The 26,525-nt window shown below is 36.1% G+C and overlaps 2 protein-coding genes across 2 annotated transcripts in view; one reads left to right on the forward strand and one right to left on the reverse strand.

The window, feature by feature from the left end:
- Positions 1–12,094, forward strand: dpep2 (dipeptidase 2). The gene is made up of 11 exons (XM_046840139.1): positions 1–56; positions 3,393–3,528; positions 4,216–4,342; positions 7,059–7,188; positions 7,590–7,731; positions 8,068–8,137; positions 8,249–8,425; positions 8,679–8,763; positions 9,511–9,586; positions 9,690–9,825; positions 10,276–12,094. Exons 2-11 carry the CDS (start codon positions 3,416–3,418, stop codon positions 10,492–10,494), a joined length of 1,275 nt encoding a protein of 424 aa, XP_046696095.1. The 5' UTR covers positions 1–56; positions 3,393–3,415; the 3' UTR covers positions 10,495–12,094.
- slc12a4 (solute carrier family 12 member 4) overlaps positions 11,994–26,525 on the reverse strand; it is a 27,220-nt gene continuing 12,688 nt past the window's right edge. Inside the window, exons 2-24 of the mRNA XM_046840137.1 lie at positions 23,398–23,495; positions 23,075–23,206; positions 22,579–22,725; positions 22,075–22,129; positions 21,727–21,857; positions 21,303–21,544; positions 20,964–21,178; positions 20,615–20,779; positions 19,904–20,002; positions 19,758–19,815; positions 19,478–19,652; positions 18,985–19,103; positions 17,942–18,040; positions 17,636–17,755; positions 17,421–17,525; positions 16,704–16,872; positions 16,404–16,599; positions 15,790–15,959; positions 15,357–15,488; positions 15,095–15,202; positions 14,562–14,749; positions 14,177–14,310; positions 11,994–13,112 (exon numbers count right to left, since the gene is read on the reverse strand). Of these exons, the coding sequence (XP_046696093.1) occupies positions 13,021–13,112; positions 14,177–14,310; positions 14,562–14,749; positions 15,095–15,202; positions 15,357–15,488; positions 15,790–15,959; positions 16,404–16,599; positions 16,704–16,872; positions 17,421–17,525; positions 17,636–17,755; positions 17,942–18,040; positions 18,985–19,103; positions 19,478–19,652; positions 19,758–19,815; positions 19,904–20,002; positions 20,615–20,779; positions 20,964–21,178; positions 21,303–21,544; positions 21,727–21,857; positions 22,075–22,129; positions 22,579–22,725; positions 23,075–23,206; positions 23,398–23,495 (3,149 nt within the window). The 3' untranslated portion in view covers positions 11,994–13,020. The remainder of the gene's footprint in view (positions 13,113–14,176; positions 14,311–14,561; positions 14,750–15,094; positions 15,203–15,356; positions 15,489–15,789; positions 15,960–16,403; positions 16,600–16,703; positions 16,873–17,420; positions 17,526–17,635; positions 17,756–17,941; positions 18,041–18,984; positions 19,104–19,477; positions 19,653–19,757; positions 19,816–19,903; positions 20,003–20,614; positions 20,780–20,963; positions 21,179–21,302; positions 21,545–21,726; positions 21,858–22,074; positions 22,130–22,578; positions 22,726–23,074; positions 23,207–23,397; positions 23,496–26,525) is intronic.

Consider the following 26,525-nt stretch of genomic DNA (forward strand, 5'->3'; position numbering starts at 1 on the left):
CAGAACCGCACATTTGTTTGGCGACACAAGGATCCGCAACGCGCAGCGCTAACGCGGTGAGTACTTTCAGAAAAAAAACCGTTTTTTAAAACTATTGTTATATTTTGGTGATGTTTGTATTTTGTAACTGATTATAAATAAATAACTGGATTGAATTCTAGTTGCTACAAAAAGTTCATTTAGTTTCAGTTAAACCTTTTTTTTTTTTATTACAATTATTCATCAATAAGGTTGTTAGATTATGTAGACTACATTGTGTGGATGGTGATATTAGATACATTACACAAACTATCTTCTTTAATTGTGAATGAACACCTTTGCTAAATAAACAACTTACTATGTTTTTTTTTTTTTATATATATATATTTAAAACGGTAATTTCACTTAAACACAGTTTTTTAGTTTCACTCAGATTACATTGTTCATTTACTTATTCCTAATGCAGTATAAACCAGAACTGATCCGCAGTTATAGAAAAGAAAAAAAAGGAAATGGATATCTGACTTTCTATCAAATGGTTAGGTACATGGGAAACATAAAGATCTGAGATCCTTTGACAAATGATGATGGGGTAGACAATCCAGTGTGGGGTTTGCTAGTATGTCATGTTTAGTACATACCAAAAGTGGTCCAGAAAAGACAACGGGTAAACCAGCAACAAGGTCACATCCTGTAATGTAGCTGCCGGGTGGTCAGAGTGCTCATGCTGACCCCTGTCCTCTATCGAAAGCAGCGAAAGTGAGTATCAGAACTGGACCGGTCACGCTTGGGATTTTAATTTTCCAGTCATCATGGAAGCATCTAGTTATCTCTTTTTATATTTGACTCCAATAATGAATGAAATTGTATTGGCACACACTTTATCCTGTAGCACTGCAACCTTTAAGTCTCATGTCAAGTAGAAATTTTCTAGACTAGATTAAAAATCACCTACAAAATGGATAAACAGACCAAACTTAATGGGAATTAAATGTCAAACTTTAACTTGCTAACAAGGAATTTCATATCATTTGCATAATTTGGTTTGGCTCTGAGCTAATGCTTTATTTTGCCCCCTAATGGAATTATTGTTTACTTATAGCCCACAAGATGATTGTAAACATATTTGCTGGGCCGAAAATAAGAAGCTTTGTTGGACCTTATGTATAGAATGCTTGGTTTGTGCAATCCATGAAACATGTTGAAAATTATGAACATGACAGTGTATGAACCTTTTCATTTTTATATATTTAGAAATGTAAAAAGTACACTATTTAATAAGAAAAAGGTAAGAAACTTCTTCTTCTTCTTCTTTCGGCTGCTCCCGTTATCGGTTGCCACACCGGATAATCCGTTTCCATAGTACCCTGTCCTCTACATCTGCCTCTTTCAAACGGTCTACCTCCATGTCTTTCCTCACCACATCCATATACCTCTTTTTCTCTTTTCCTCCTTCCTGGTGGCTCTATCCTCAGCATTCTCCTACCGATATACCCCATGTCCCTGTTCTGCACATGTCCAAACCATCTCAATCTCGCCTCCCTCACCTTGTCTCCAAAACGTAATGCATGTGCTGTCCCTCTAATAAACTTGTTTCTAATGCTGTCCATCCTCATCACTCCCAACGAAAACCTCAACATCTTCAGCTCTGCTACCTCCAGCTCCACCTCCTGTCTTCTACTACCTCCACCTCTCCAGGATGTTCTCAACCTCAATCCTGTCCACTTTCTGCTTCACCATGTCCACATCATCCAACCGTCTCCCTCTCATTTTCCTATTCATCAGCTGGTCAGAATACTCTCTCCACCTTCTCAACACACTCTCCTCACTAGTCAACACATTTACATCTGCATCATTTATTGCTTTAACATCCTTCCTTGCTCGGTCCCTCTGTCTGGCCAGTTGGTACAAATACTTTTCTCCTTCCTTAGTGTCGAACTTCTCATACAGCTCCTCATATGCCTTTTCCTTTGCATTTGCCACATCTCTTTTCACCTGCTGCTGCATCTCCTTGTATTCTGCTTACTCTTCTCATCTCACTGTAAATCCCAATTCTTTTTGGCCAACCTCTTTCTCCTAATGCTTTCCTCATTCCACCACCATGTCTCCTTGTCTTTCTCCCTCTTTCCAGATGTCACACTAAGTACTTCCCTAACTGTCTCCCTTATCACTTCTGCAGTAGTTGCCCGATAATCCATCACCTCTTCACCACCTCTGAGCCCATGTCTGACCTCTTCCCCGAATCTCACTCTACAGTTTTCCTCCTTCAGTTTCCACCATCTTATTCTTTTTTCATTCTTTATTGTCTTTCTTTTCTTCTTCACCTCCACTAATGCAATGCTGTCTATCTACACTATCCCCTGTTATGACTGTAAGGTGATAACAGGGGATAGTGTAGCTAGACAGCATCGGCAATGGAGCATAGGCAATGATGACATTTATCTTTTACATTCATATTTACATTTATATTTACATTTGCGGCATTTAGCAGACGCCCTTGTACGACATACAAATGTGCTTCGAGTCTATATCTATAAATACATTTACACTGGCAGGCTAGATTACATTGTAAGATAAATCAGCCTACTCTGTTGAGAGTTTTGCTGTTTGAAATATGTTATCATCACCCCTTCAACTTCCAGCTTTACATTCGTCACCCTTTCAGAAACTCTCTTCACACAACTATACTCTTGCTGTACTCTTCCTTCAGAATGACATCTACACCATTTCTCTTTCCATCCACACCAAGATAGAACATTTAAACCCCCCCCCCTCTTCCATGTTCCTGGCCTTACTCCCTTTCCACTTGGTCTCCTGAACACACAACATATCTACCTTTCTCTGCTCCATCATATCAGCTATCGCTCTAACTTTACCAGTCATAGTGGCAACATTTAACAGGCCCACCCTAACCTCCACTCTCCTCCACTTCTCCTTTCCCTGCTGTCTCTGTAGACTTCTTCCCCTTCTCCTTCTCCTCCTTCGGCCAAAAGTAGCCCAATTTCCACCGGTACCCTGTTGGCTCTAAATACCTGTGTCGGTTGTTGGTAACCAGGTCCTCGACTGATCCGGTATGTAATTCAGGTTTGTAATGCACATTTGCATGGATGCTCTTCCCTCACCATTTTTACGGGGCTTGAGACCGGCACTAACGGTGCACTGGCTTGTAAACCCTAATGGCAGGGTTTTAAAAAAGGTAAGAAACTAAGAAACTAAAACTAAAAATTAAATACTGAAGGTTCTATCACCCATTTCTATTATTTTTTTCTATTTATTACATTTTAATATAAACCTGTGTAGTAATACTATTTATTTGTTCCAGATCTGTGTAAAAGTTAATACATAATGTGCAATTTTATTTGAAGTGCACACCATGTAATTATGTCTACATAATCTGTTTTGTGCTTATACAGTAGCTGTTAATGAGAACCAGACCATGTTAGCTCTAAAAGCACTGGGTGTATATCTCCTACTGTTTGGAGTGCAGTCTGCTTCCAGTTTGACCCACAAAACTTTGGAGCTGATGTCTAAATACAGACTGATAGATGGGTAATGATGACCTGCTCCTTTCTCTCACTTTAGACAATTCACAGGCAGCATAAATCAGTTTATTTACTCCAGTCTTGGAAATGTTTTTCTTCCAAAATGTCTTCCAAAATTGGAAAACGTAAACAAGAAAATCAAGAAGCCACATTATTTTTTCATTTATTTATTTGTGTATTTATTATTTTTAATGCTATTGTTGCTTATGAAAATTCATATACTTTATTGGAATGTTAAGCATTAATGAATTACTGCTCAATTAAAATCCACAAGATTTAGAAAACCTTTTGTTGCTAATTTTAAACTACAGTTTATACAATTGTAACAGTAGTTGAGAAACATTTTGGGCAAACTGGCTCAGCATTTTTAGTCTCCTTAAAGTGTAATTTTGTCATTTGCTGTTGATATTTTGCTGGGTTTCTGTTTTCTTTCTACTCTGCTAGTAACAAGAATATGTTTTATATACAGTATTTATAAAAAACTGAATTAAATAAATCCACGAAATCTCTTTAAACACATTATGCTTTCCTCTAAGGAGGAGTTGTGTTGCACATATGTATTGCGAGAAGTTGCTCAGAAATGAGAAATACAGAAGGGAACACTAGCTGGAAAAAACATGCTGTTAGGAATAAAATTATAAAAGTGTAGCATTCTTTACTTTAAATTCAGAATTTCTTTCCTTCCTGCTTACAGACACAATGACCTCCCTTTGCACATCCGCATGCTCAAGAATAACAGACTCAGCAAGTTTAATTTGTACAACAACCCAGAAACTGCTACGGATATTACCCGACTCAAAGCTGCACATGTTGGAGGACAGGTAGTGTCTGTTTTATGATGTTCCTCTTGAAAATATTCTACTGTGTTTTTCATCTACTGAGAGTTTAATATGACCAGAATGGTGGCAGCGGTTCCTTTCGAGGTTTATTATCGATTACGTATAGCAAAAAGATGCATTTGTGTCAGGAAGTTGTAGAGGAAGCATTAATGTAGCACTCAGAACAACAAAAAGCTACATCCAAAACTTTGGGTGCATCTCAGAGATCGATGTAGCTCTCTAGTTCATTAATCAGTAGATGATGTAGATGAGTACTGGAAAGGTTGATGGCTCACTAGACATCGACAGATAACTTACAACCCCAATTCCAAAAAAGTTGGGACACTGTCAAATGTAAATAAAAACAGAATGCAATGATTTGCAAATCTCTAGAGTGGGGCTGCAACAACTACTCGATAATAATCGATAACGAAATTTGTTGTCAACTAATGTCATTATCGATTAGTTGGGCTACACAAGTTATGAGTTAGCGTGACGGCAGGAGAACACAGCTGCTCGCAAAATGGCGGAAAGTACAGGGTCAACCTGCAGCAGGAAAAAGTGTGCCTCCCAAGATACGGATGAAGGTCGTCATCAGCATGGTAAGCAAAAACTGTATAATCCTTATCATGTGAAAATGTTATCGTTTAATAATGCTATTGTGTAAACTGTTTGTTTGCTAACTTCAGAACAGTCGCACTAGATCTGTTTTGCCGTGATTCGCGAGCATCGGGTTGCCCAGTCAGTTCGCTCAAGACATAGTGGTGCAAACAAACACTAAATCTAAAAGCAGCAAATAAGAGCAGCAGTAAACTATAACATTTTAGTCAATGTTCTGGTTTTCTGCGAATGCTTATGCATTTGTACACCAATGCATATTTTCTCCTTTTTTTAAATTAAGTCTGTTAGCTTGCTGCATTTCTCTGTTCCATTCTCTTTTTATAGCATTTGTCTGCTACAACAGTTAACTATCTGTTTTAAAACATGATTTACTGCGTCTTTATTATATGTTCAAATGCTTGTTTTCAATGTTTGTATATTTAATTTATGCATATAATTATTGAATTATTATAAAAAATGTAATTAATTATATATTTTAGATGCTTATATCTTCACAACTGAACAAAATATGTGTTATTTTAAACAAAAATTGCCAAAACAATGTTATATTTTTTTATTTTGATTTTTATAACAAAGTTGTCATCAGCAATTATCATTAAATACAAATGTTGATGTACATTGCTCAACCTTTCATACTGCAATGCTGAATTTTTTTTTGTTTTTACAGAAAGAAACAACCCAGCATGAGTGAATTCGATTCAAGGAGAAATCCCCCATGCACTCCTCAACAAGCAGCCACTATAAGCTTTATAAAATGTCAACTAACTAAAGATAGTTAAACTCAATATGTGGCTTTTGCATTTTTTGTCCACTTTTATACATAAATATATATATATATATATATATATATATATATATATATATATATATATATATATATAAAATATATAAAAACGATTACTCAAAAGAAGAAAAAAAGTCTAATTAAATGTTAGTTGCAGCCCTGCTCTAGAGATCTTTCTACAGAAAATAGAAAAAATGGCAAATGTTTAAACTAAGGAAATGTGCCATTTTAAGGGGGGGGATTGCCTACAAGAATATCTGTGAAAACTATTTTAAGTGTATTTTAACTTTAATTGCAAATGCAAATACTAAATAAAAAAAATAATCATAAATTAAAATATAAAAATCAATTGCAAATTACTTAAATAAACGGTAAACTCACTGTACAGTGTTTTCTTTATGTTTTAGTTTAAAATGAGCCCAAACGTTGGAAACCTTTTTTTTGTTTTCTTTGACCTGAATCTTCTTCTCACCCCAGCTGTTTTCTCCCTGTTCTTCCATTTTTCATTCTGCTGCGTATTCTGTGTTTACACCTGTCCAGAGCACCCCAGAGTTTAGAGTTGGGGCTAGAATAATTTGGGGCGTCTGTGGGGAAACACAGTGTGTAGTTACATGGACTAAACGAATCATCGAGGGAAATAACTTGCCTTGATGCATTTTTGTATTTTAATTACTCGAGTTACTCGAGGAATCGTTTCAGCCGTTCTGTGAACACAGTTTGACATCATCCACAAACGCTGGTTAAATCATTCAAAAAAGAAGGCATGCATGATTATGATCCAGAAACACTGCCATCCTCTCTGGGCCAATGCTTATTTAAAATGATTCAATGAGGTACTGAGGCAAACTGGAAAACATGAAAAAGTTTCATTTTAATTGGGTTGAGAGTTTGACTCTTTCAACGATTTTTGACTGGAAAAGTAAATTTTTCTTAAATATTATAAATTAATATGAAATATTTTGTGACTTTGAATGTATCTTTGGGCACCTATGTGTTCTTTTACAATTTTAATTAAAATCCTTCTAAGCATGAGCAGTACAGGTCTCGAGTCCTGGGTTTGCAGCATGATGGCCTAACATTTCCCAGAAATTACACTAACATGCACTTTGCATAAACAAATGCTTCCGCATGTTTGCTGATCAGAGTAGATTTAGATCTCCATGTACACAATCTAAAATTACACATTACACAACACAACACCTGCAAGTCCACACGTTATTATATTTCAAAATTCACTTTATTTTTAAAAACAATAAGAAATTTGATATAGATATTTTATCATTTTAAAAGTGTGACTAATTTTTCTTCTATCAGATGTTTGCCGCGTATGTTTTATGTACAGCTCAGGACAAAGATGCCGTTAGACTGGCATTGGAGCAGATTGATGTGATACGACGTATGTGCACTGAATACCCGGAGCTGGAGTTGGTGACCACTTCTACAGGTATGACCTTAGTGTCTAAGAAAACCAAAGAAAACTAATGCCTTTCACTTTACTAATAATGTAAATATGTTTATATCAATATACTTTATATCAATATATTATAACAACTTATCAAATATCATGTTGTATATTGTCATATATTCAGTAACCAGGAAGATAAGAGCCCCATTTCCTAATTACATAGAAAAGTTAGCGTACATTTAGATGCTGCACATTTGCATGTCATGCTTTTGCTGGTATTTTTGACATGAAGGAAGCATTCACATTTATTTCTTATTTTTTTGTATCCACTAAGGACAGACACAGTAGTATACACATAAATAGACTTTTTTTAACATATGTGAATGAGAAGAAAGAAAGTTTGCACTCATAAATTGCATTTGTGTGTGTGTGTTTTGAAGAAATGAATGCCACAAAGAAGATAGCTTGTTTAATCAGTATAGAAGGAGGCCATGCAATTGATAGCAGTCTAGCAGCTTTACGCATGTTCTACCAGTTAGGAGTGAGATCTTTGTCTCTCACGCACACCTGCAACACACCTTGGTAAGCACATTGATAATCAATCACATTTTTTACTATAATTTTCATGGACCATTGTAGTATTTCTCAGGCACAGAAGAATGAATGATGCAGTGTTTATGAATGTGCAATGAAGTCCCAATGTGGACATAATTTAAATAAATGTTTTCAAGTCCTAGCAATACTGCGATGTCTAATATAATCAGTATAACACACAGTCACATCTAAATGTCTTTGTTGTTTGGAGAATGATGCTCCATTCAGATAGCATCTTACAGGTTGGTTTTGGGTAGTGTGTGTTTGTCTGCTTGCATAGCAGGATAATTGAGCAGATATGTTTCATCCATTGTTTTTCTACAGGGCAGAAAGCTCTTCCCAACATTACTCTTACTACAAGAGAGACGACAATTCCTTGACAGATTTTGGCAAGGTTATAAAACAACATTTGCAATTACCAGAAATTTATGTAATAATAATAATAATAATAATAATAATAATAATAATACATTATTTTGTGGATGCCTCCTGCTCAATACTTCAGGCAGTGGTACATGAGATGAACCGGCTGGGAATGTTGATTGATCTGTCTCATACTTCCTGGGCTACAGCAAAAGCCGTGCTGCAACTTTCCAAAGCTCCGGTCATCTTCAGCCACTCCTCAGCCTACACCATCTGTAACAACCCACGCAATGTGCCTGATGACTTGCTTTTCATGCTGGTGAATCCAAGCTGCCTTGTTCTCATGTGCCAGAAGTGAGAGTTAATTAGATTTAGGGTCTTTTATAGCTTTCTGACTGAATTGGAGGAAATAATCAAAAAGCTATTGGATGTAAACAGGAGCACTTCCAAATTGTTTCTCTGGAGACTTTGTTTGTTATGCATCTTCGGTTATGTATTTGTATTAATAGACCTGTTACTAGAACCATTATAATTACTTCAATCTTTTTCCACATTTCTCACTTCTACACTAGAAAGCAAATGGAGGGCTCATTATGGTGAACTTCTACAGTGATTTTATAGCTTGTGGTGCTCATGCAAATGTCTCTCATGTAGCTGGTGAGTTCAGCACTTTTAATAAAGAATATAAAATAAATACAAACCACAAAAATTATAAAATAAAAAAAATATAATGGTCTTTTGTGAAATAAATAAAGTTCCACACATGTAATGCATTTAACACAAAAAGAAACCAATGGTTAACCTACAAAAACAAGCAAACAGATATAAAATATATAAGAATTTATAACTATCATTAAGCACAGTTATAAAAAAAAAAAAGGTCCACGCAATACAGCTTCATTACCTCAGCCATGATTATAATGCAGCACCTGAAGCATTAATGGAACTACAATTAGAATGGTGTGTTGTAGTGAGATGAAACAAAAATCTATTAAATCTAACTTTTTCTCCATGGACAACATATGTTGGATGATTTTACGGTTGAAGCTGTCTTGGAGCTAATCGCTACAAGACAGCTTCAGGACTATTGTAAAAAAAATATTTGCAACATGAATCCTTCCAGCACATTGGTGTTCAGTCTAATCTACTGGATCCAGGAGTTTGAAATGTAATCTTTCAAAATGGCCTGAGCTTAGAACATCTCAAACAATGAAGAAGCTTTAGGGTTCAAGATCACTTTAAAATGTTTTGACTATATTATATATTACACCGCAGTCTTTGAAAAAATCTAAATATTGTTCAAAATAAATCTACAGAATAAAGACCATATACATCATCTGTTTGCATCATATTGTTTTATATTCCTCTCTACATACATTTTAACCGTAAATATGCGCCCTGCAGACCATTTTGACCATCTGAAGCATGTGATAGGAGCCGAACACATTGGAATCGGTGGTGACTATGATGGGGCCAATAGGTAAGAGATCTTTCCTGCTTTCACATTTCCAATGTATTTAAATTCTAAGACAATGACTTACTTTGTTCCAGACAAACATCTGCCTTTGTGTGTGTGCTTATAGTTTTCCTCAGTTTCTGGAGGATGTGTCTAAATACCCTGCTCTGATTGGAGAACTGTGGAGTAGGAAATGGAGTGAGGAAGAACTGGCAGGTGTACTGAGGCTCAACTTCCTCAGAGTGTTCAAGAAAGTGGAAAAGGTGAGAGCCAGCCATAATTAAAACCTCAAACCTATACCTGCTCACATCTACTAAGCCCGCTAGCTTATAGATGAGATAAATCAGATATATGTATGCATATATATTGACGTTTTTCATTAAATCTGACTCTCCAGCAGGAATTAGGCAAAGTTTTAAGTTAATTGCAAAAGGCTCTTATGTATATATAGCAAAACTACTTTTGAGGCAGTAACATTTCAAAGCAGTTGCTATAAGCAAACCATGTGATCTAAGCAGATTTTGTGTAGAAGCCTTTAATCTTATAGTCCTGTATTTCCTACACAAAAAAATTGCTATCTGTTTCTGTTTCTACGGTTTTATTTAATTGCAATCCAAGAATGTGGGAATAACCTTTATTGTAGCACGTGTTTGCAAAGAATTGCATGTCTAAAAACTGCTGCTTTGTCTGTCTTTTTTTGTGTTGCTGTACAGATACGTGATGAACTGCACAACACTATTCCCAGTGAGGTGTTAATCCCTGTTGCAGAGGCCCAAAACGATTGCCGTTTGGTGTTGAGACATCCGAAAATCCCCGAAATGGTCAAGTCAACCGGGATGCGAGCATACATTTGTTTAAGATCTGATGCTCTGTTCTGGACTGTTCTTTTTGTCCATTTTATGCTGCTATGTAAACCAATATATTATAATTGATGCTAGTACAATCATTTATAAAAAAGTCTGAATGCCTTCTTTGTGTAAAGGGCATAGCTTGTTTGAGTACAACATTTAAGACATAGATTTAAAGCATTTAAGAATTAGAGGCCTTGTTTATACTCTGCTATTTCATGCATTTACAAATTCTCCTCCTTAGCATGTGGCATGATTCCAAGTGCAATAAGTACTGTAATAGTTTGTTTAGAGTTTTCTCCGTGCTTTTCTTATACATTGTGTATTTGTATTTTGGTTCTGTCTCTACCATCTCATTACTTGTCTGTTACCTAATGTATACACCTGTAATATCTGTAAGTCCATCCAATGATTAGTTTACCTTTATGTACCCCCATGTCTCATCACAAATCTATTAGGTAATCCTAGTGTAAAAGTGCATTACTGACCCTTGTTTTTTGATTATATGATTTTAATACTTAAAAGACACATTTGTTTCTTCCTTGTTTGTTGGTGCTTGAATGGGATTTGACATACTCTGGATTATGAAGATATTTTTTTGGACTATCCCTAGTAAACAACAGTTTATGAAGTTTATGGGGTATGTGTGTATATATATATATATATATATATATATATATATATATATACACACACACACACACCGACCAGGCATAACATTATGACAGGTGAGTGAATAACACTGATGATCTCTTAACACCTGTTTATTGGTGAGATATATTTGGCAGCTAGTAAACATTTTGTCCTCAAAGTTGATATGTTAGAAGCAGGAAAAATGGGCAAGCGTAAGGATTTGAGTGAGTTTGACATGGGACAAATTGTGATGTCTAGACGACTGGGTCAGAGCACCTCCACAACTGCAGCTGTTGTTGGTTGTTCCCAGTCTGCAGTGGTCAGTATCTATCAAAAGTGGTCCAAGAAAGGAATAGTGGTGAACTGGCAACAGGGTCATGGGCAGCCAAGGTTCATTGATGTATGTGGAGAGAGAAGGCTGGTCCTTGTGGTCCAATCCAACAGATGAGCTACTGTAAGAAGTTAATGGTGTTAATGCTCAATGGGTCAGGACTGTTTTGGCAGCAAAAGGGGGACAACAACAATATTAGGCATGGGGTGGCCTGGTAGGTCTGTGCGTGTGTGTGTAAATTTCATCTTTTTAAATATTGTTTTTTACACTAATGTTTATTCCGTATTCAATGCTTATCATTTATAGAAATGTATTTTTAATTTATATAGTTTTAAGAAATCAAGTTTTATGCTATCCAAACTTTGCTATATTTCACCTCTTTTTTTTTCCAGTTTGTTTTGTTTCTTGTCTTTAAAGGCTATGCCTTTCAATAAGAGTACTTACTGTATGTCTAAATACAGAGTTGTTAGATGGATAGATATCTTATTATGTGGACTATAAACCAGTATCAATATAAATTTATTAAGAGAGAATTCAAAGCAGTTTTGTAAGTCAATTTGGATAAGGGCATCTGCCAAACACCATGAATGTGAACAAGCAAATCATGCATTTGCACATGTTGATTTGAGTTTTTTATTTATTTTTTTCCACTCTGATCATTTTAAGTTTTACAGATTCATTTGCATGTATTGTGGCCACATAAATATCAATGTGTAATAATTACAGCTGTCACTGTGAGTTGTACTGATGCCTTAATTAAAAGTAAAAATATGTCCTTTTTTCATTTACAAAGTTTAACATCATATATTTAAAAAAAATTGTTCAAAAGTCCAGTATAAAAAGTCATAAGTTATAAAATCATTTCATGTTTTCCTCCAAAATCATGAATAAATTCAATGTTCTTTCTTTGACCATTATCTACAACTTGTTGCTTTCAAGCCAATGGGAGTAAAGGCCCATAAATTAGGAAATAAATAAAACAAAAACAACTTTTCCAACAACTCTAAGTATAATTTGTGTTTGGACTAAAGCTCTTCATGGAAAAATCTTACAGAAACACATGCACTGATGCATCTGTAGCTGTACTGAAATAGCTTAATGTTAAATAGCATTACTTGTTTGCAGATTTCAAAAGAACAGCAGATTTCTGTGAATGCATAATTTTTTTCTCTGTGCAGACTGATCTAACTTTCTGTTCACTGTGAATTCTTGCCCACATTTTTCAGACCACAAATGGTTGTTGATGGTGTTTTGCTTTCTTATTAGAATCAGATAAGCTAGCTGAGAACTAAATCTGAACAGCGGAAATATACTTTAGTGCAGCTTTTGTTCAGTCCCATGTGCTATGTCTGCTAATGCTTAATGCATTTAGTGTGTGTGTGTGTGTGTGTGTGTGTGTGTGTGTGTGTGTGTGTGTGTGTGTGTGTGTTTAAATACTTGTAAGGCTTAAACCACAGAATGAGTGCCATATGTGTGCATTCATATACAACGGATTGCAACTAAAATTCTGCATATGGGAAATAAATGAATCTTACTTTTTCTGCATTAAATACTATTGATACTGTTTATCAAAATTCATATTCAAATAATACGTTATCCTACCCTGATTTGCTTTGCAAGGGCAAATCTGGCAATGTGGTTATGAGTTATGAGTAGATAGTGATAACTTCACGACCTCCACCCCTAACAAGCAGCACTCTCTCAAGACCTTCTGTTAACACCTCCAGGAACTCCATATCTGAAATGGTTGAGTTAGGGGAAAAAAGTGGAAAAAAGCAAAAGTCTGATATTGCTGTCCGTAAGAAAGTATTAAAACTAGTAAATGCATTGTTCTATAATAAGATAAATAAAGGGGGTTTAATCCCCTACAATAAACGTGGACATACTGTCCACATGTAACAGTGGATAAAAAGCTTATCCTGCTAGGCATCCTTAGCTAGGCCTGTCTTTAAACTGAAATATGCATAAGATGATAAGATTGTGGAACACCATGAAACTCGAGCCCAAGCATTGCATTGCCATTGTGCAGGAATGAAGAACCATGAAGACATGGTTATCCAAGGTTGGTCTGGAAGATCTCGAACTTAAAAAACTGACCGAACCCAAGACATCCTCATCTGCCATCATTGTCTGACTACTAATTCTCTATATTAGCATCCATACCAAAATCTATTGGAAAGATTTCCCAGAAGAGTGAAGACTTTCATAACACCAAGGTGTGTCTAATCTGGACTGGGGTGTGCAGAAACACATATGGATGTGATAAGACAGGTGCCTATTATAGGCAATATACAGTTCAACTCTGAATATTATAATCCATATTCAGGACTACCCTGTATCACTTTTTTCCCCTCAAAGTAACATCTTTACTGGAGATTCTTTAGCTTTATTATGTCCTTAATGTCAAATGACACCTCAAAGGTGGCTAATACAGTGCTTAATTTGTTGCTGGCATTCCTGCTTCCTTAGTTTCCTTAGTGAACAGCATATAAGTATGATACATATTTGTGATAAATCTTCATTAAATAGCCATTAAGGACAAATTTGTTGGCTAGCTATCACCTGAGTTAGCACTTATTTCTGTTCCTTCATTCAAACCCACTGTGAGGGCAAACAACTAATGTGGTAGCTAGCTAAAGAGCTAGATCTAGCTAAAGAGCTAGACCTTCAGAGGTGCTACATCTTACAATTTTTGTAAGGTGGTATACTGATTGAACTTAAATTCAGATCTAGTCCTTATAGTTGCTAGAGCATTTAGTCAGTACAGTTGAGTCAGTGTACTGCAGTGTCTCTCAAGGATACAGTTCTCATCACCATCAGGATTACGAGGAGGCCCAGGCATGTTGAGCAGCACCAGCCGGGCTTCATGAGACTTGTTCACGATGACTTCATTGAGCTTTACTGCTGTGTGCATTCGTCTCACATTAGACTGATCTCTGTTCCATAGGTAAATATGGATAAAGCAAGAGAGAAATCGAGTAAAAAAGAATGAAGAATAAATAAAATAAACTTTCTTGGTGCTAAACTATCTTGATATAGTGTTTTATATGAATGCAGTTTTAATGTTATACAATTTATAAACAGGCTCCATTTTTTTTTTTTGCTACGATTTTGTGTGCTGTTTCCAACAAGAATTGTAAAGCAAATTGAAAACAAATGAAAGCACTATTGTGTTTAAAGCACTCACGGTTTAAGACTAATGAGTTCTCTGAAGTTCTCTGGAGCGTTGTTGCGGTTTCGTCTCTCCGAGTCCAATTTATCTTTGGTCCATGTCATCTGAATTTTCTCGGGTACTATATCTAAAGATTCCTCCTCTTCATCAGAGTACAAACTGCCCATTCGTACCAATGAGTGCCTGTCCTTAACTATCTGAGCCTATTAGGAACAAATCAATACATCAATACTAATACCAATACTTCAGATTTTAGTTATTTTAGTTCAGTGAAATGTTACAGTTACAAAAATGTGTAGTCATTGATAGTGTGAGAAGTTTCTCCAGGTTTTTGTGGTTTCTTAATTGCATAACAAGTTACAATAAACACTTTTCTTTTATGTCAGGCTACATCCAGTTCATGTCAGGTCGCATCACACTGCCTAATCATTGATTATTTGGTAAGAAACATGTTCTTTTGTGGTTTTACGCATTACTTTGACACATTGCTAAACAATACTGTATAACGCACATAATAATTTGGCACTAAAAAAGCACTATACACACACCTCTCTGTTAATCTCAGCTGTGGACAGTCTCATCTGCCTCAGCATCTGTGATCTCTGCTCCATCATTAGTGTCCTCTCATAGGTGTATGCAGAGATGTCACTATCATGCTACAAATAATTAACAGAATTCCAACATGATTATGGAATACTTCCAGGGACATATATACTTTCAAGTAAAAGGCAAAGCAAACAGCTAAATTTAAATTGTATAATTTTAAACAGGTTTGAAAAAATGAATTAGTTGTAGATGTTTGTTTTTTACCATTTCCACCACCTCCACCTCTGCTTCTAATCGGAGCTGGTATAGGAAGGTTGCCAGATCTTTCTTCATCTGAATACTGTTATCATCCAACTGAGCCACGGTGAAAATGCGCATCTTACACTTGCGCCATACCTAAACAGCAAAAAGATCACAAGATACATTAGGAATTGGTAGTAATTGTAGAAAACAGTTTTTTTTTTATTGAGGACACACATTATGGTGTGCCACAAAACATTAAATTAACTCTTGTTTACAACAAAATAGAGCATTACAATGAACAAGAAGACTGGGGATAAACATACAGGTTTAAACTGAATTTTTAATGACAAATAAAAATGATCAAACATTTTTCACTAGTTCATCATTTATTAATTAATTAAACCCAAAGTTGTATTCAATGTTTGTGTATAGTTTTACAAGGCCAAATTTGAACCTTGTGCTGTTTGAGAAGGAAGGGTAGCAGCATGAGCATTCCTCCATCATGGACTATCCACCACACGTCAATGTGTCCGTCAGTAAAGCGCTCATGGTTGCTGGGATAGAACGGCACATTTTTTGGTACCATCAGAGCCAGGTGGGCAGCAGTGGTACAACGAACTGTATCTGTTTAATGTAAAAAACAAAACAAACAACAGTAAGATATTTGTCCAGAAAATGACATCAATGATACATTTACTTCATAGGACAAACAATATCATTTGACCGTGTATATATATATATATATATATATATATATATATATATATATATATATATATATATATATATATATATATATATAAAAGCTGTTTCAGTAATCAGCTATCCTTTCATATCAAAGATATCAAATCTATTCTACACATCACTGCCACCACACTGTAATTTTAATAATAAAATATATATAAATAATAAAAAAATGCATGAATAAAATAATAAATATATAATTAAAATACAAATGATAAATAATTTTATCCAAATGCAAAACATGGTATGCGTCACGTTTCAAATTTATCATAAAGTTTTGCATATTTTTTGAAGGAAGCTGAGCTAAGAAATGAATGGACTTACTAATAAAAGTTTTCCATGCTCGAGGATCCTCACTTTGTCTCCAGCCATAAGGCCAACCCATAACCACTGTGTTGTGCTTCATCCCACCCAAGCCACATGACTGAATAAGATGGGCAATTCCTTCACGCACCTTTGAGGCCACTACAACTTGGCAGAATCCCTTTACTCTCTCTATTTCCATCATGTTCTTAATGGCCTAAAATAGACACAGTAATTTTGTTGTGATTATAAATCACCAGGTCATGTTAACAGGCTTTCATTTTAAAAAGGAAATAGAAATTCACTGACTCATATCATTACCTGTTCTGAGGCCTGAGCTTCCCCATAGGTGTCAAGGAAGTTCCCCTGGATTACTGATCCGACAATGGTCAGGCCCTTTCCTGCTTTTAGTTGTGAAGCAAAGGTAAGCATTCTGGGATATTTGACATGCAAATCTTCATCGAGCTTCAGCAGCACAAGCAACTGTGGCCTGTAAACATGGTTAGAACAAACCTGTTAATTCAGTGCAATGTTATGTTATTCAGACATCTTAACCAGAAATGTTTTATTAGATAATAGATAGATAATATCTAGAATAGATAAAATTGTTAGTTAACACAAACATGTAGTGATTTGGCAACTGAAACCAATAGTCAAAGAAGCAGGACGTGAGAGAGAGAGTGTGTGTGTGTGTGTGTGTGTGTGTGTGTTGAGGCAGTAATAATATTAAAAGCTCAGTAAACTTGTTAGCACTTGGCCCAAATTTCGTCAAAATGTTTTTAGATCCTCCCCAATCACTAGATGGTTATTTGTGCTGCAATACGCATGCCAGCCAGAAAAGGTAAAGCTAGTCTGTGTACCTTTGGTGATTGGGACTGTAAAAACATTTTCTTATAAGAGCTTAAAATTCTCATGCTTAAAATCCATTGCAACATCCAAGGTCACAATGTGGTTTGTGAAAAAAAGATTGAAAATCAAGCAAGATATAGATTATAAGATACTGTTCACACATTTGTTGGAGATGATAAAAGATCAAACCTCCAGTTTTTGGTGTGAGGAGGTCCAGCTTCCAAACGAAGCAAAGAATATCGTGCGGCACTAAGAGACAGACCCCGGATTCCATCTCCCCATTCCTTTTCCGCTCTGAGATACAGGCACAGATAAATTGTGAAAAAGTGTACATAGTGTATGAGTGTATTCCTTAGTGCATCTCCAGCTGATTCAGTGAATTAAGTGTTTAAGCCACCACTCACCCTTGGTATTCAATGTATTTGTAGATCATGCCAGCAATGCACATGGCTACCATGGCATAATACCAGGATGAGATGAACATTAGAGCCAGACACATACTCATGCCTAGGAAAGACAGGGCCCTGGGAAATAGACAGATAAGGCACTGGATTCATGTTTTTTTTTTAATGTAAAGGCTAAAATGCTGTCCATTATTGCATTGTATATTAAAAAGATCTTCGGCCCTTCATTGTAACATACCCTAATGCGGCTGGTAAAGCAAAACCAAAATAAAGGTCATGACTATTGCACACTGCATGCACACTCACCAGTGATAGTATTTGAAACGTGGCCTCCAGTTTGGGGTTCTCAAGAGGGTTTGAACAGCACAAGCCAAATTTACAAACAGGTAACACATCAGGAAAAACCTGTTAGGAGGACAAAACATTGACAATTTATAGAAAACAAGCAGGTGCAAGAACAAGAGAAGTTTTGAGGATAACAGGCACAAAACAAAAAAACAACTGACTGACATGTCCATAGTTTTGTACCTGTTGTGTGGTAACTCTATGCTGATACACAGTAACCAGAGTACTACAAAAAGACTTGATGCCTTCATATAATCATTCTATCTATGTACTTTTAGAAGGTAAACCAGAGAATGTCTACTTACTGGGTGACCATAAACCAGACACTCCACAAAGCTTATTAAAAAAATTCAAAAGCCTTACCAAATCCATTTTGGAGGCTCACCATGGAAAAATCGTGGAACAAGTATCCTTGGCTTTGGCACAAAGTGCTATGTTTGCCAGAAATCAAACACTTCTCATAACCCTGAATAAACACCTTTCCACTTTAAAAATGTAGTGGTGGAGGAGTCTATGTCCATAGACTCAGAACTCATGGAATGATAAACCCTGGGTTTGGCACGAAGTGCTACATTTGCTGGGAACCCAAAACCACTCATGACTCTGAGAACACTACTGCCATGAGGAGCATGGTGGTGAAAGAATTATGTTTTAAGAACTGGTAAACTGGTTAAAGTAATCCTGAAGCAAACCCTTCTCCAGAGATTGGAGACTGAGCTTTCTCTGCCAACACAGCAATGGCCTTAAACATCCAGGAAAGTAAACAAAGCAGTGACTAAAAATCAACAGACTGAATTAGTTAGAATGACCTGGTCAAAGTCTGTGACAAAATGATTTTGCCAAAGATCTAATACAAATGTAAATAATCACTGTTTGCAAACACATGCTGATCCATTGGTGTTTAGAATATTAGGAAGAATTAGCAGGAAGTATCCGGTGGGCGTGTGTGTGTGTGCGTGCGTGTGTGCATGTAGGATTCAATGCAGTGTGTGTTATGTCCTTACATAGAGAGAATGGGGGCCACCATATCCAGTGATGCAATTAAAATGCCCAGCTCTGCTATGAGTCCAGTGAGCAGCAGGGCCCATGTAGGCTCCCCATTGGCTTTACCATGTCCAAACACCTAGAGGTTGTAAATATATGAACACACACACAATACTTACTACAATTACAATGCAATTTTTTTATTTACAATTTACATATAAACATGCAAATACATCTATATCTGTTCATTACTTCCCAGAACAGCAGACCATCATAATTTTCAGATTAACCTCAGTCCTACTTACTGTTGGGTTATTTTAAAGTACATTATTTAAAAACTACTATGAATTATTTAGACATTACTATTAAAGTTTATATGAAAAGTATGTAGTTGTAAAAGTCTGCTGTAAATTGGACAGATAACAATATTGAAAAATATGACACTGCTGTGTATTGAACAAAACATATGCCTTGGGATATTTACTAAATTATTAGAAACAGCCTAGGCCTTACTCTGAGGAAAGGAATGATGTTGTCTTTAGCGATGGCTTGCAGCAGACGAGGTGCTCCAGTTAGTGACTGCAGCCCTGCCCCTACTGTAGAGAAGAACGAGCCAATCACAATGACCCATGGTGAGGGCCAGGAGAGTGTTCCAACTACAAGGTTTTTGCTAACTGCATCTCCAAATCTGTAAATGCACATAAGAAATATTCTTGTGAAGACAGTCAAATGCATTTGACCTCATAAAAATATATGAAATGCTAGATCATAATTCATCTAGATGAGTACTTACTTGTCTCTAAGAACCACTCCTTCAATACAGGCTCCGAACAAAACAACTGAACTGAAATCTGGAATTTATAATTCAGGTACAAACTGATTTCTTAGGGTGTTTTAAAAAAAAAGGTAAATAAACATAATTAATAGCAGTAAGGATACAGACAAGGGATGTTGTGGTGATGGCTAATATTGTCCCTACAGGAATAGACTTCTGAGCATCCCTCAAGTCTCCTGATCTGTTTGATCCAGCCATAATGCCTGAAAGAATACAATCAAGAAATTATCATTAAGAATTAAGAATAATTTTTAATAAATGCAGACTTAAAAAATTATCTTTAAAACATGATAATGCTTTTAAACATTAATCATATATAAATATTAATATTACTTTTCTAATATGACAATAAGTGAATGGAAGCTGAAAGTAATTCAAATAAATAAAATAAAATAAAGCACTCATGCAGTTTAAAATAATATTAATTAATTACTTTACAGGTAAGTAACAGTTTTTAACATAACAGTAAAACTATATAATATGTAGATATTATATAGCTCTATTTGATAATCTGTTTAAATAGTTGGAAAAGGGGAGCTAAGTGGATATGACATTGGACTTCTGACCGAAAGGTCATGAGTTCAAAATTCCAGCACCACCAAGTTGCCACTGTTGGACCCTTAGCAAGACCCTTAACCCTCAAGTGCTTAGTTGTATTAATGAGATAATTGTAAGTGGCTCTGAATAAGGGTGTCTGCCAAATGTCATTATTGTAATGTTAATGCAGTTGCATTTATAATAAAAACCCAAATGGGCCAGAGAGAGTTCAGTAGTAGACCGTATTGAATACTGTAATTTGTTGGAAGTCGCTTTACCTGTGGCTGAGGGAAAAAATATTCCCACAAGGAGGGTGAAGGATGTGGCTATGTCTGCAGATACATAATATCTGAAGGACTCCATAGAACCATGGACATCTTCAGAGGACAGACTAGGTTTTTCCAGTATCTGCCCTTTCTCCATGTAATCTCCCCACATGCTCTCTGCATAAAAGACACACTCACTTTAAAACATTGACATCATGGGGACACATTTTTACATCAGGGAAACTCTCTAGTGGTCAAGAGACCAATATTATGCAATTATAAAAACATCACTGCACAATGGCCTAACATTTTTAAATATTTGGAATAATATCCACATACTTTTCATAGTAGACCTTCTTACCTCGGATAATTCCGCTAGCCAGCCCAGGAATTCCCTGAATTTCGGTCACATTGTTCTGGGCAAAGTATTCATCGCAGTGAAAACTGCTGCCATTCTCTGAACTGCAGAAGTTCATCCACAGCTTACTGGGTACTGTCTCATTTCCTACAAGTACCGTCTTTGCACATACATCAAAAAGATCACGCACCAGTGTTCTGTTTCCCAACATACAAATCCTGAACAAGAACAAACATTTTATTATAGCATTTACACTGCTTAGGTCACTGCATTTATAATTTGTTCATATTAGGTTGAAATTCAAAACAATCATGTCTATAATCCTGTTTTGCTTAGACTTACGGGAACTCTGGTGGCTGGAAGATGGATTTCACTGCCCCAGCATAGATGGAAACAATGGAAATGATAACACAGGCGAGGAAGAGTGATGCAAACTTGTTGACATATTTTACTCCTACAAACACCACGACAGCCATGAGACTGAGGCAGATGGTGCCGTAAACTCTCATGTTGTTCAGCATGACGCTGTTCTCCGAATGGACATCAGTAGCATGAAATATGGCTGCTTGTGGCACCAAATATTTCTGTGGATTTCAAAACAGAGTGAAACAATATCTTAATGGAGCACAATGAGTAGATAATTTTCTTAATCTCAAAGTCTCAAATTATAATTTGATTATTCAAATACTTCTATGAATTATTTCAAAACAGCAAAGTAACCATGATGAGTAACCACAATATAACCTTGGAACAGTAATTGACTTACAAGAAATATTTCTATGGCACCCAGGATGTACATAGCAGCAGCAAAGGTTGTTCCCAAATAGAAGCAAAGCCCCACTGCACCCCCAAACTCAGGTCCCAGAGAACGTGAAATCATAAAATATGCTCCACCAGCTGGAAACAGACCACACACATTCGCACAAACATCAGTACTGATACAGATACAATAATCAAACACAATTCAATACACTTAAAAAGGTACATTTTAAGATAACTTAAAGCTTTTTGTTTAGATGCATGATATGCAAACAAACTAAATAAAACAGCAAAAATATTATCTTGTCTGTTCATCCAAAGAAAAAGCAATGCTTGTATAATGAGGATGTTTTACCTGGGACAACACCGTTGGTAGCAATGGCACTCATTGATATTGCTGTGAGCATTGTCTGAAAAAAATATAAAAGTGGTTAATCATTATCGTTTCCATGTACTCTCAATGGTCAATTAGAAAGCTAGCAACTATAACCTTGATATAAGGAAAAATCGTTTATTGTTATGACTTCTATAGTAATTACTAATTCACAGAATGGTAGTAGTTCAAGTGAAAAAAAAGGAATATGAGGAGAAGAGTCTCTAGTCTCAGGACGTAACAGGTGCTCCACAATATTAAATGTAGTGTAATTATAAATAGTAAAAAAGAATTATAATAATTACATAATTTAATAATTCATACAGTACATCTTACTCTCATCATACACACAAATACATATATATATATATATATATATATATATATATATATATATATATATATATATATATGTGTGTGTGTGTGTGTGTGTGTGTGTGTGTGTGTGTGTGTGTGTGTGTGTGTGTGAGGTATGCATCAACTCACACAAGAACAACACATAAAGACTATGAGGAAAGACTGTACAACTCCGGCTGTGCCGACAATCCAGGTGAGACGCAGGAAAAGAATAACACCAAATATATTCTGCAAACACGGCAAGTAAACTCCCATCAGCGTACCCATGTTTGGAGACTGTAGCAACAAGGAAACAGAAAAACACAAGCAATGTGGGTCAAAATTTTAACCAGACACAATATCTAACAACATTCACAAATTGATTTTTTTTTTCTAATAATTTTTTTTCTTAATTATTCCTAGATTTTTTTTTTTTTTTTTTTTAAATCCAAAAATGTTTCATTTGATTGGATCTAGGATGCAAGCAGATTTTTAAAAGAATATTTATTTTAATAACTAAATAATCTAATGATTTTTCGTTGTAAGTCAAATATTGATGTTAAAAGTAAAAGCAGCTTATTTTTTTAAATGTATTTTTATAATCTATTGTCCTATATGCTTGTGTGAAGTCATGTGTTTTTCGAACCTTTGGCATTTTCCTCTTCGAAGCATCAGCACTTTCTTCCTCTTCATGCTCCTTTGCCCCTTGAGTAATGTTGGTATAGTTGACCAGGCGACTGAGGAGGGAAGAAACCTTGGGCCGAATGTCCAGTTCCTCCTGTTGATAAAAATTCCTCATTTGTGAGAAAACTGACATATCAAAATACATTATTGTAGTTATTTTTACCTGATGATGTTTTATCCATAATGAGTAATTACAGATACTCAGCATTGGGTTTTTTTTAAATACAAAATTGTGTTATGGATTTGGAACTTGGTCCTTAATAGGTTAAAATAAAAAGCAATAACCTCAAACAATGCCAAGTTCTTATCATAGTAGTCATTCTTCTTTGCTGCTGAATCTGCATTGTTGAGGAAGGGAACATCTTCTTTATGATTGCTATGTCCTAAAAGATGAAAGACAAGAACGAAAAGTTATTATAACTATATATCAGTGCATAGTATTTATTTATATCACAATTTCTAGTAATAACATGCAACATGCTTCTGATGCCTAACATAATAAAACAAACAATAATTATCATTTATATAAACGTAAATGATGCATTTGGTTGTATGAAAATGGGCCAATTTATGTCATCCTAAAGATTTTTATATATATATATATTTACCTCTTATATATCTACAGAAAGCAAATAATTACATTTTTCACATTCATTGGAAAGCTGAATGTCCAAAACAACATAAAAGAAAAAGAAAGAAACAAGTAAAAAGAAATACTACTACTACTACTAACATTAATAATAAACATTGAAATACAGGTATGAGATTAATACTCTCTCACACAAACTTTTTCAGGTCACTGATTACATGTCAGTTCAGCTCTTCCATGGTTTTTAAATAACCATTGCAAAACAATGAAATTATTATGTTCAGGTTGGCAAAGCAAGGATATGCATTCAAGCAATTTTGCATCAAAATGACTATATTACCGTTTTATTACATTGTATTACATTTAGTTTTTTTTTTATTCAACCTATTTAACACAGGTATAAATGATAATTTTAAAATAAATAATAATTTAGAAAATAACTCATAATTAACACTTGCATTTGTTGCATGCTGAAATAAATGAAGTTCCAGACGTGCGTGATTTGATGGGTTCGTTTATTATCTCTTAATTTTTCTCTCTCTGCTTACAAATGGAAGCGCTAATTCCAAGCTTTTTCACACACCCAAAACTCTCCGCCTTTTTTTCCTATTAACTCTTTGTTTTCAGTCTTCGCTTGCACCTTTTTTCCCCTACTAGAGCCCCCTACAGTTAGATTGCTAGCACAACATGCCTTCTTGAGCATTCATCACAGCAGTTTGAGCAGTTTCATGCATTTACACAAACATTTCTCCAAACCAGACTTTAGTCATTAAACCCATCATAAATCCAAAACACAACCATCAAAATGAACTACATAATGTAAAACAAAAAAACATCTGGGGGGGTTATTATTTTCCTTCAAAAACAGAAACATCACATTACATAAGCCCCACACTCTCCCCTCCAAAATGAATGTCGACTCGACATACCCTAGTTCCAGGTAACAATGTGTTAACATTAGAGCAAGATAGCATATAAGGAGTCAGTTACTATACTCAATGCTATTTTGTCTTGCAACTGCCTTAGTATGACATCTATCTCCCATTTAATGTCATCCACTGGCGAGACACCACTGGCCACATGATGTCTTAAGGATTACCTCATCATAAGACGGGTCACGCATCAAGTACTGAGGGTTGTTCACCTGCGACATGCCCTATGCTCTATATACAGACCCACATATAGCTTTTTGCATGTTTCATCAAATTTTAGCAGTCTATGTGTCAATGTCTGTTTACTGGTACTTTATTTGCATTAACTAAAACATAAGTCTATAACCTGTTCTCCATGAACTGTTTCTTACTTAAGAACAATTAACTGTGCTAACAATACTTCACACAACAACTATGAAATTAAATAACTCTCTGTGCAATAGAAGGTTTGCCTAATGTATCATACGTAAATATCATGGGTGGATGTCTTTGTCTGAAAGGATACTTTCTCTGTGACAGATGTGTTACAGCTGGGCTACCCTCATCTACCTCGTCCGATGATGTCTCTTCTCCCGCTTCTGTCATTTCATTTTCATCCCCCATTACATCTGCAATTTTTCCTGAGTTTCTTTTCCCTTCATCACATTCCTCCTCTATGGGCAGTGCCTGCTCATCATCCAGCTCCTGGCCTAGATCTCCACCCATACCTCTTAACTGGAGCTCATTCTCCTCTGGACCCAACTGGCTTGTGCCTCTGCAAGCTGCTTTGTCGACAGTGTCCTTAAGCATCTCCAGTCATTCTCATCTACTGAATCCTCTTCAGCCACCATATTTAATTGACGTGTGTGTCTTTTTCTTTGGTTGCAATTTGTTTTCCTTCTGGTCGCTATTGTCTATGGGTAGGAAATCACAGGGCAGCAACAAGTTTCTGTGCAGGACTCTCGCTACTCCTGAGCCACGCTCTGGCTTCACTGCATACACTGGGCCATCTTCATACTTTCTTTCTGTCACAACATAAACTTGATCCTCCCAATAAGAACGTAGTTTTCCCGGCCCACCCCTTTCTCCACAATTTCTCACCAGTACTCTGTTTCCGGGCTGGAGATCCGCTCCATATATTTTCTTATCATAGCCGTGCTTTGCTCTACTCTGTTCTTTCTGGACCGTTCTTGATGCCAATTCATACACTTCCTCCATGCGTTTTTTCCACTTGGCAACATAATCATCGTGTGAAGTTCCACACTCTCCGGCTTCCGCCAAACATTAAATCAATGGGCAGCCTTGGGTTTCTCCCATACAGAAGGTAGTATGGAGCATACCCAGTTACTTCACTTCGTGTGCAGTTATATGCATGGACTACCTTATTTAAGGAGCTCTTCCAATCAGACTTCGCTTGACTCGGCAGGGATCTGAGCATTGACAGCAATGTTCGATTGAACCTTTCCACCTGTCCATTTCCAGCAGGGTGGTATGGGGTTGTGTGGGAGTGTTGGATACCACAAAATTCCTTCATCTGGGCGAACAACTTGTTCTCAAATTCCTTCCCCTGATCATGGTGAAGTTTGGTGGGAAATCCGTGCCTGAGAACAAAATCGCCAAAGATCTTTTCTGCTGCAGTTTTTGCTGACTTATTTTTACAGGCATATGCTTGGGCATAGCGTGTGAAGTGATCCATTAACACCAGGATGTATTCGTAGCCACCCTTACAGCCCTCTAAATGCAGAAAATCTACTGACACCAGTTCAAAAGGGTAAGTAGTTACTATATTCACCAATGGTGCTCTCGTCATCCTGTTTGGACGTTTCCGTTTCAAACAGCTACACACTTTGGTAACGTAATGTTCCACATAACCCTGCATGTGAGGCCAATAAAATCTTTCTCGGATGAGGCTC

The sequence above is a fragment of the Silurus meridionalis genome, chromosome 26 (assembly GCF_014805685.1).
Source record: "Silurus meridionalis isolate SWU-2019-XX chromosome 26, ASM1480568v1, whole genome shotgun sequence".
NCBI classification, from domain to species: Eukaryota; Metazoa; Chordata; class Actinopteri; order Siluriformes; family Siluridae; genus Silurus; species Silurus meridionalis.

Excerpts from the sequence above, each read along its gene's own strand:
- dpep2 (XM_046840139.1), top strand. The coding sequence starts at position 3,416 with ATGTTAGCTCTAAAAGCACTGGGTGTATATCTCCTACTGTTTGGAGTG. Across the intron at positions 7,732-8,067 it reads CACACCTGCAACACACCTTG|GGCAGAAAGCTCTTCCCAAC; the intron begins GTAAGCACATTG and ends GTTTTTCTACAG. Across the intron at positions 8,426-8,678 it reads ATGACTTGCTTTTCATGCTG|AAAGCAAATGGAGGGCTCAT; the intron begins GTGAATCCAAGC and ends CTTCTACACTAG.